This window comes from Populus euphratica, unplaced genomic scaffold, assembly GCF_000495115.2.
Source record: "Populus euphratica unplaced genomic scaffold, PopEup_1.0 scaffold1008.1, whole genome shotgun sequence".
Taxonomy (NCBI): domain Eukaryota; kingdom Viridiplantae; phylum Streptophyta; class Magnoliopsida; order Malpighiales; family Salicaceae; genus Populus; species Populus euphratica.
In genome coordinates, this window is record NW_011500400.1 from 142,332 (window position 1) to 153,533 (window position 11,202).

Consider the following 11,202-nt stretch of genomic DNA (forward strand, 5'->3'; position numbering starts at 1 on the left):
AAAATACCCACCATAAGAGTGACCTTGAAAAAAAAAAGTGAGAATGAAATGAAATTCATCATACGGCACACATCTTTTAACTACATCATCCGCATAAAATTCCCACAAATAAGGAGTGCTTGAAAAATAATATTTAGCATGAACTCATAACTTATCTTTTTGAAATTTAGACAAACCCGAAAGGAATTCTTTAATGACTAAATAGTTCACTAAATCAGCATACTATGATCTTGTAGATGAATGTAACATATACTACTGCTTATCAAGGAATCACTCTCACTATTTTGGTTTGTATTTCCTTAGTTTACAGTCGACTCAAATGATCAATGTAAAAGAAAGATCCATTTAATCAATCTTGGTTCGGATTTTTTTTCTTCAAAAGATACCTCAAAACTACATGGTCAATAAAAACAATAAATTTTGTACCAATAAATAAGAACTCAATTTTTCTATAGTAAACATCACTACAAACAATTCTTTTTCATATACAGGAAGGGACATAATCAAAATATTGATATCTTCTCCCGAGTGTAGGAGTGTCTCAGTAATAAATAACTCAGCAAGACTAGGGTTGGACCATATAGAAGTTAACTATAATAATAATAATAATAAGTTAAAGAGAACTTTGAAATGTAAGTTTAATGTGAAGATTAAACAATGATAAAATCAAATGTTAAGGTTAGAGGATTCATTAATGACATTTTAAATAAATAAAATATAAATCCTTTTTATTACTCAACTAGAAACCATACAAAAAGAAGGTTTTAATTGGATTATGAATTATTAACATGATTACATTAATTATCTTATTCGAATAATGTTAATACTTATAAATATTGTCAGGTATTCTTGATTATAACTTATGTTAATAATAAATCAAGTTTCTTTCATAGCACAGGTATATGCTATACCATACGGTTATGTTATAAAAGTGCTAAGTATTTGTTATACCAAGTATTATACAGCACAAATCTAGATTAACAATTTAACAAGCAAAGTATTAAAAGTGAATGAGATAACAAATACAAAATATGTTAATACCAAACATTAAGGTTCATGTTGAGTTTATACTATACTTATTCTTACATCATTAGTGTAACATTTTCATCTTGATATAATAAACTTAACTAAACATAATGAAAGAGAGAAACATAAATAAATAAGATAAGAACATAAATACGATAAAAGTCAACTAAGTAAAGAAATTGAAATAAAAAGCATAAACATGAGATTAATGAAAGCAAAACTTAAGTATTACAAAAAAATTATAAAGAAAGAGAGCAAAAACATGATCTTGATCTAAAAACCAAGATGCTTAAATGCATGATAAATGCCTCTTTTATAGGCCAAAATTTGGAACTATTAATTTATTAACTAATTATTGAATGGATGGCCACACCTTGACTTGATGACAATCTTTATTTTCTTGTTGGAACAAAACATCATTACTAACATCAGAATTTAAACAGACTGTCTTCATGAAAGTTCTAGAAAATTATCTCAGCTTTCCAACAAAAAAAGAAGAAGGTCATTTGGACTTCTAGAACTCGAGATATGAGTTAAATACTGAACAATGTCTAGGCTACAAGACATATTCAATCTTCTTCATTGTTGTTACAATTTGAACTTGAGAACGACCTTTTTAAATCTTGGACTCCTATGAAAGTTTTAGGTCTGTGTCTTAGCTTTCCATCCATATAGAGCATACTTAAATCCCAGTTTTACAAGTCTAGTTATGATCCAATAACTGAACAATGTTCTAGTTTGGATTGAAGCAATATCAATTTTCTAAGTTTGACTTTATCCTTGTCTTCTAAATTTAAGAAGTTAAACTCATCAATCAATCTTTTTAGATATGTGATAGGCCTGTATTTAAGATGAATATTTACCATAAATTAAAGGTATCTTATAGTATTAGACATGATATTATAAAACATGCTTTAGTTAAGGAGTTATTGATATTTTAAGTGCAAAATAATGATATAAAACCTTGAAAAAAATGTACTTTTAAGTACTAATCAAGAAGCATAAGTGATAATATGCAAATTCTTCCCTATTCTTTTCCCAAGTACAATCCCTTCTATGTAGTTACTCGCATTGCATATGATCTTGAAAGATTCATCCCAATTGAGTGGTTGCATGATGGGGACAGATGCGACACGCCTTTAAGCTCATTACGGGCATGTTTACATACTTGATCAAACATAAAATCCATTTTTTAGCTAATAATTTATACAAGGGTATTGTAATGTTCAAGAAATTTTTGATAATACATTGACATAAACTTGTATGGCCAAGGAAAGAACGAACCTCCTCACGTATAAAGGGTTAGACATTAATGAAATAATATCTATATTAGCTTTATTAACTTCTAAACCATGTGAAGACATAACATACCTAATAACTATTTCTTGTTCTACTATAAAATAATAGTTTTTATAGTTTAAGATAAGATTACTTTTAATGCATCTTTTCAAGACAAATGATAAATTTTCTAGACACTTATCAAAAGAATCACCATACATTATGAAAACATCTATGAAAACCTTAATTATTCTTTCAACATAGTTAGAAAAAAATATATTTATTGTGCATCTTTAAAAAGTTGCAAATGCATTACACAATCCAAAGAGAGGTTAATTGTATAAATTATAAGCAACAATAATACAACAACAATAATAACAATAATAATAGTAATGGTAATAGTAATAAAGAAGAAGAATAAGAAGAAAAGGAAGTTAATGAGAACTTTGAGATGGGAGATTAATATAAGGATCAAACAATGATAAAAACAAATGTCAAGGTTAGAGGATCCACAAATGATATTTCAAACAATTATAATATAAGCTCTTATTATTTAACTTGAAACCATACACAAAGGAGATTTCAATCGGATTATAAATTGTCAGACATTCATAATTATAACTTATGTTAACAACAAATTAAATTCCTTTCATAGCACAGATGTCGGTTATACCATACAGCTTGAGTTATGAAAGTGCCAAGTATTTGTTGTACCAAAGGTTATACAATATAAATCTAGACTAATCACATATGTACTAGATCGACATGTACAAGTAGTATTTTCTTGATCTTCAAGATTAATAACAATCTAATAATATCTACTATATCTATTAAGAAATCAATAAAAAGACTTACTTGTTAGACATTCAAGTATTTGGTTCATGAATAATAATGAGAAATGATCTTTGTATGTAACAAAATTGGGTTTTTTTATAATTAATTACATTCTTCAATAACTCGAGATGCAAGTAGGAATGAGTTCATTATCTTTGTTCTTTACCATCATGATTCCTGTCTTTTTGGCACCACATGGATTGACGCCACCCATTTACTATCCTTGATGGGGTAAATGAATCATGCATATAATAGTTTTAAAATTTCAGCTTTTACTATTTTTATCATAGGTGGATTCAACTTTTTTTGCAATTTTGTTGTTGGTTTCGCATTGTCCTTTAATGATATGTGATACATATACATTGAGGGACTGATGCCCTTGATGTTGGTTAAAGTTCAACCAATGATTGTTTTGATCGCATAATAATTTCATAAACTTTTCCTCTTATGCACTTGTCAAACCTTTTTGCTATAATGACGAGGAGTGTATTGTTGTTGTCATTGAATACATACTTCAAATTATTGGTAATTTGATTCTTATTTTTATTTTATTTTATTTTGTTAAAGTTATTTTTTTCAATTTCACTTCAATCAAAAAAATATTTTTATTTTTATGTTATTTTTCATCCTTATTCTTTTGATTTTTTATCTGTTTACTAAATTGATTTTCTTTTCAATTTAACCTTTCAATCAAATATATGATTTATTTTATATTTCAATTTTGAAATTTTTTTATTAATTGTTATTTCTTATTTTGAATCCTTTCATATAATTGAATTTATTTTTTAATTTTATTTTTTAATATTTGATTAATTAAGAGTTGGGTTTTATTTTATTTTTTTAGATATAGTGCTTTGAATCTAATAACAAGGATTATAAGTTTAAAAAATTAATACGAATTAGCAATTATTATTTAAAAATAAATTTTATAATTTTTATATTTTTTATCAAATTATTTTAATCTTATAATATGAATTTGTGAATTTGTGAATTTGATGTAATGTACTGAATTAACTCAATCTTTATTATCAGGTTAAGGTTTATCCCGGTAATTTTGGTTAATAAATTCTGTAAGCTTGATAAATTCTATAAGCTTGGGACTTGATTGATGATTAATGTACAAGTCTGTGACTAAATTGAGATATCCCGGTAATATAACTTTTTTCTCTCCCTGTCTCTGTTGTCGCTCTTCCCAACCAACCCGAACCGCCCCTCCTCCCTGGCGGCCGCAGGGGGCAGCAACGGTTACTCCAGACACCGGAAAACAGCAGCAACTACCAACAACAGCAGCCAACGACACGACGGTCGTGCCAGCAACCTTTATCGTCTCCATTCTCCCTCGCAGAGCTCACACCAACCTACAATGGTATACCTTCTGTCATCCCTCTTCTGTGCTACCTTCATTTCTATTTTTTTGCTTTATTTCCTTCCTATCTCTTCTTTATTATTGTTGTTGTTGTTGGAAGTAGCTCTTTTGCCGGAGACCTCCTAGTTTGTGTTTTTTCCGGCTAAGGAGATATTGTCAATACCCCTAAACTGTAATTGTTGTGTGTGTGTATGTTGTCAGTTGATGGAAAGCTCAGATAAAAGCTCTTCTTCTTATCAATTACAAAGCCCTGGGTGGAGTTCTTCAACGCTGCCTCCATCAGTAACGCGGCTGTGGAGACCAGCTGCTCAGCGAAACCTGAGAAACCAATGGTCAAAGTTGGCCTCTTACAGGTTACAATGGGTCTCTTCCTCTTCTACTGGAAGATCACATGCTACTTCTCTTGTTAACACTTATCTCTCGCTAAGGTATTGCCAGCTAATCTTCTTTGTCCTTTATAGTTCCTTTCTTTTGGTTCTATTGTGGTATTTTTTGTTGCGGTGATGCTTTTTTTTTTTTTAAAAAAAATTTTCTGTGTATTTTTTTGTGTGCATTTGATTTTTATTTAATAAATTATAGAGTGTCATATAATGGTCGAATTTGTATTCAGATACATACCTTCAATGGAGCTTGGTGTTTTAAGCGACATGCTTGATCTTCGAAAGAAAGCTAGTTCAAAGTTGCTTAAACAACAGGTCATTTTTCTCCTCTAGTTCTTGTTTGGTATTGAATTGAAACAGAATTCTTGTGCAAATATTTTAAGCATGAATTTGCCTTGACTCCTTGCTTATAGCCTTGTACTTGATCTTATATCCTTCTCTTTTTCCCCCCTATAGGAGCTTTATAGGCGCAAACTCTTGTCCTCTTACAGGGATTTGGTATGTACACTTTGTTATACATAATTTTTTTTTAGTAATTGTGAATGTGTCTTAGCATGTAACTAAAAAAAAAAAAAACAAAAAACATTTTATTGATAAGAAACTATTTTGCAGTAATATTGAGTTATGGTACGGAGCCAACCTTCTGCTTGAGTTTTGTAGATCCCCAAATTGTGAGGAAGAATCATATAATGAAAAATATTTTATAGCATTATAAGACTTTTCGATATGTTCAGTAATGCATGTCCTTTGTATATAGACCTGATCATATTTAGCATTATAGAGGAGGAATTTCTGATACCTTTAAAATGTTTCAAGTAAAATACTCAAGCTGCTAAAATTTTGTATTTAGTAGGATAGAGTAAGCTGTTGATATGTTCTCTATTCTTTACTAAGCTCAGCTAAATAAAAAACGAAGGCCTCTTATAGCACTATGACCTAAAATTTGACAATAGGATTTTATGAATCCAACCGCAGTATGCATGTATTCTTCAATGGCTTGGAGAATGATTGTTATTTCCACTCTTGATATTAAGAAAAGAAATAAGGATGACATCTGATTTAGTTGTCATCATAACAAGGATCAAACTACTACACAATTGAATGAGCATTGAAATCTTTTCTAAGAACCAACGTTGAGCATTTTTTGCTGAGAGTGAATATCTTAGATTAAAATCTCAATAATTTGGTTTTTTTCTAAATAATTTGGTTTGGTTGTATTTATTGTATTTTTTGTGAGATTTTCTGTAGGTTGCTGTTGTAACTTACATGGTCAACACTAGTAGATCTATGAGATGTTATGTCAAAGGGACAAGCAGCAGTCCACTTGTACAATTTTCATGTAGCTTTGAGCATAAAAATGATGCTGGTGATGGTGGTGGCATCCCAGTTTTTGCATTTTGGTCAATCTCTTCTTTTGGTATGTGAATATCCCCAAATCTTCAAGACTTTGGCCATTGTTTGTCAAGTTTTGATGTGGCCATTCCTATTAATGGTATGGTGTTGCCATTTTTGTGTAAAATCTTCAAAACTTTGCCCAGTGTTTGTCAAGTTTTGATGTGGCCATTCCTATTAATGATATGACGTTACCATCCTTTTTAATGAACAGCTTATGACATTAACAATGTGTCATCTATTTTATATCTTTATTTTTTAGCCATGTCTACTTTGTTTTTTTGAATTTTATCAAGTTCTAATTTCAATCATCAATGAGTAGAATGTAATACAACAACAACAACAACAACAACAATAACAATCATAAAGCCCAAACTAGTTAATATGGATCGTTCTCCGCCATTCAACTCCACTATAAACCAAATCCACTTCAGTATCGAGCGATTTTAGATCCTTTGATACCAGTCCCATCCACCATCTTAGCTCTCAGTCTTCCCATCTCCCACTGTTCAGCAGCTTGTAATATGCAGCTTAGGAATTTTATGGGTGGATCCATGGCCATCTGTTTTCTGGGATTTTTTATTTTGAAATATAAAACAACCCTTTTCATCCACTTGATTGATATTTTTTATAACAATTGTTAGAGTGTTGAAGAGAAAGAGAATAGGTCTAAAAAGTGGAAAACTGGATGAACAATTCCACATTAAATAGACTCCAAAATTTCAAATTTCAAGCACTGATGGGTGGCTAATTGATTAGTTGTCAATTATTATTTTTTGTCCCAACTTTTCTGTCCAGTTCTTTTCATTAGGTTGTATCTCGAAATGTCTTTTCATTTTAAATATTAAAGAAATGTCGCTTAGTTTTTCACACCTTTGGTTAATGATTTTAATCTTTGAATGATTTCAGAGCAGTTAGCAGATGAGCTTGTTCTGATGTTTATATCTGAATTAAGTTTAAAGGTACATGTTGGTTGTTTTTTGCCACGATGAAATCCCATGTGATTTGGTCTTTGGATTCAAGGATCTCTCTTTGTTTGGGATTCTTATTTGCAATTTTCTTGGGTATTCTTTGGCTTTGGCAGCGTGTGCTTGTTGTGGAGTTATTTACCATTAGTTGTGAAGCTCTGGAAGTTAATGAGTTTTGTTGGTTAAATGAGCTTTATCCTGGAGAGTTTGATGATTTGAGAAAGTGCAACTTGTTTTCCGAGGATACTTGTGGACCAGTCCCTCCAAGACTGATGGAAGGGAAATCTGATATGCCTCCCTTAAAATTTAATAGCCAACCAAACCACGAGAATTTGCAGGTACATGGCTGATTTATTTTCATAAAATGTTCTAATATGTACATTGAAATGTTATACTTGCATTATCAAATAACCCGCACCTAGTACATTGAAACTCCTAAGGGTACACCACATATTATTTCATTCCTAACTGTTAGCCATGTAACAGATTTTGTCCTGTTATATATTTCACTTATTTGCTAATATGATTCCATTTACATGATTTATGCCAACCGCTCAAGTACATTGCATTACAGGTTTATCTAACAACATGGCTTGAAGAGCTGAACATAGACACCCATAGGTAAGCTCGAGCTATTTAAATGTCCTTTTGTAATGTAGGATTAACATCAAATATCACCCTTGATTTTTATTGTAGCTGTAACTTTATTTATGAAAACTAAAGTAAAGAAGTCAGTAATTTATTTTGCCACTCTGAAAATCTTATCAATATTTGTATTCAATGCACTTGTTTAATTGTTTATTCGTGTTGATCTGAATTAGTTGTGTATTCTTTCTGTAGGGTCGATGAAATATTTGCAATACTTGAGGAGGAAATGCATGTTTGTCTTTCACAGTCTCATTCCCTGGTAAAAGAACCATAATGAAATGATATCATTTACCTATCCTCTGAACCGTCTGGACCAAAGTTTTGAGTTTCTTAAGAAGGCAACTGTTGCAACCACACAAGGATCTGCAAAATACATGAAGCTGAACTTTAGCCAGGTAACAGGCTACAGGAGCAGGAAAATACTTACTTACCTAGGGAGACATCAACTGCCCCATTAATCCTGTTGTTGCCACGTTATTAGGAACTTCCCAAGGCACATCTGCAGTGATCTCATGAGGTGGTTGTGCTCCAAGAAGAATGCTAAAGTTAAGTGCTTTGAGAGGGCAGTAGATGGCAAGGACAGCCTTGATGTGGTGAATATATCGGTACCAAATTTATGGTTTCTAAGAAAGATTGTTGAGTATATTTATTTGTTCTAGATGCCTGCCGCCTGCCGCCATGTTCATTATAGTTGTCTTTTATACGTGTGCTCACTGGCAAAGCTGTCTGTTATAGCAAAGTTGTGTTGATCTTTTGGCAAAATATAAGATTAGGTCCGATCTGAAGAGTAATATAATTTCAAGTTTGGTTAGTGAAATTTATTATGTATGCTGCAGCAAGCATTGTCGCACTCTCATTTTGTGGACGGGAGTGTTTGATTTTTGTTTCAACATGATTTTCAAAATCAAGCATTGTTGCCCTCTCATTTTATGGACCTCTGCGGGAGTGTCTGATTTTGTGGCTCAAAATGATTTACAAAATGCTTTTTAAATTTATTTTTGTTTCAAACATTAAATTGATATTTTTATGTTTTTAAATGATTTTGATAAAAAAATTATTATTTTGATATATTTTTAATTAAAAAATACTTTTAAAAAGCATCTTTGTATACCGTACATTTTACAGTTGGAAGATGCAGTTTCTCTATTCTTTGCACTTCTTTTGTAAAAGCTTTATGAAGGGTAGCCTTTTTTATATTGCTTATTCATTCATGAAATATATAAATAAATAAATGGATGATTATAAAAAAAATCTTCTATATTTTAATTAATTTTTTACTTTAACTTTATATTTTTAGAAATTATAATTTACATTTTTTGTCAATCAAAAATTTTGAAAATGATGAAACAATTAAATTACCCTACTACATAATATCCAAGAAGAAAACCAATAGAAACACTCAAAGCCAATAGAAACACAATTGAAGAGAGAAAATGTACCCCTATTTCTTTTTCAACTTGCCACGTTGATTGAAAACTAAAATGAAAATGAAAATGAAAATTTGTTTACTTGAAGTCTCTTTTCTCGTTTGTAATGTCTCCCTTTCCTATGTCAAAATTTAATTTTAGTGTGTTTTATTGATAAAAAAAATATTGTTAATTCATTACAATATAGTTTGTTTTTACTAGATTTAACAAAAATATTTCAAATATGTTACTATTGAAAAGATATTCCCAATACTAGAATCTTTAAGAAATTCAATGTTTGTTGTGTTGTTTAATGGATAAAACTTAGATTCCATACAAGTTTTAACTATTGTTTATCCTGATTAATCATATTTTCTTTGGAAACCATAAAAGTCTTCAAATTTAATGTTAGGTTTATTGTTTACAAAACCTTAATTCTTTAATCTTTGCTTATATTGTTTTTAATTGGTTAATTAATCATTGTATAGCCAATTAGGTATGTTTAAATGAAAATCATAAACCCCCCCCTAATTTGAATGTTAGAGTTAATGTTTACATAAGACTAATTTTTTAATATTTGCTTATTACATGTTCAATTAGTCTATCAAACACTTCCATTAACTTTCTTTAACAATTGTATTGCCTGCTTAGACATGTTTATTTGGGAACTAAAAAAACCTTTAATTTAAATGTTGTGTCCAACTATCCACGTAACCTAAGTAGGCATTTATGCTCTTTTATTAATGTTGTAGAAAATACTATGAAGATTTAGTTTAGTTAATGTACAATAATACATGATTACTTAGACATGGATACTTTAATTATGTTCTATTGTGTGGTTTCCTGTATCATATTTTACTTGTCATTTTTTTTTGTTCACGTATGCATGACATTGTAGACTTTTTAGAACTCTATTTTACCATCTCAATGTACACCATACAAGATAAAATTATTGAATATAGCTGCTCATCATGTCAAAAGAAATTATATAAAACTGATTATATATCTTATATAGACATATATAGGAAAAGCTCGTTTTACACCTTGATTGGAACTTGAGAAAAGAAAGATGTCGGCTTTAAGGAGACAATTGATTTAGTAAGATGATTCATTTCTTATCAGGCTAGCGAGTAAACCCTTGAATAAAAAAAATCTAATGTTAATAGAGAAACTGTTTTGTTTAGCGTGATAACATATATATGCCTTCAAGCAAATGAGATCTAAGGCTGGTATGTATGATGACTCCCATCTTATTCTGCTTTAACCACAGGTTATAATTCAGCTTAAACCTTAAATGTTAATTTTAAAAGTAAAAAAAATCCAATTGCCATAACTAGAGCTAAATTTATGACTAATATTCAAAGAAACAAAATCATTATTGCCATTATTACCAAAGTCCTCACCACTATTAAAATTATCATTGGTATTGAATCCATCAACATTGAGCCCATAGAGTATCATCGATAAGACAACACCTACATCCATAAACTAAAATATGCTAATGGTTAACTAATTTGTAGGCTCATACCAAAAGGTGATGAACAAAGTTGCAAAGAAATGGTGTGCCTTTCTTTGTTCTCATAATAAAGTAATTAACCAGTACAACTGATATTAATGAAGATTCACTTATATGCTATATAAGGGATGACAAAAGACAATTTTACTTATGAGTTAGCTGAAATTTAGACCCAAATCTCATTTACAACTCAACTGACTTGCTTTCATTGCATTCATGTCGAAAATGAAGAATAAATAACAAAGATTTATTTACCTGATCTTTTCCTTCTTGTTCGACAGGTTTTACATTCAAATAAATTTTTGATATAAACTTTAAGGGATTTTAGATAAGGGATGATAGTGAGAATACAATTATTGATGATGCCTCAACATTACATATATTTAGT

At 30.1% G+C, this 11,202-nt stretch overlaps 1 protein-coding gene across 1 annotated transcript; it reads left to right on the top strand.

Annotated features, from left to right (window-relative positions):
* Positions 1-4,291: 4,291 nt before the first annotated feature.
* LOC105114422 (uncharacterized) lies at positions 4,292-8,713 on the top strand. The gene is made up of 9 exons (XM_011010963.1): positions 4,292-4,504; positions 4,706-4,932; positions 5,115-5,199; positions 5,341-5,382; positions 6,133-6,301; positions 7,186-7,238; positions 7,361-7,582; positions 7,819-7,865; positions 8,085-8,713. Exons 1-9 carry the CDS (start codon positions 4,502-4,504, stop codon positions 8,164-8,166), a joined length of 930 nt encoding a protein of 309 aa, XP_011009265.1. The 5' UTR covers positions 4,292-4,501; the 3' UTR covers positions 8,167-8,713.
* Positions 8,714-11,202: the final 2,489 nt, after the last annotated feature.

Bases quoted from the DNA above. Each gene is read 5' to 3' on its own strand.
- LOC105114422 (XM_011010963.1), top strand. The intron at 7,239-7,360 runs GTACATGTTGGT...TGGCTTTGGCAG, and splicing joins TATCTGAATTAAGTTTAAAG to CGTGTGCTTGTTGTGGAGTT. The intron at 7,583-7,818 runs GTACATGGCTGA...ATTGCATTACAG, and splicing joins CAAACCACGAGAATTTGCAG to GTTTATCTAACAACATGGCT.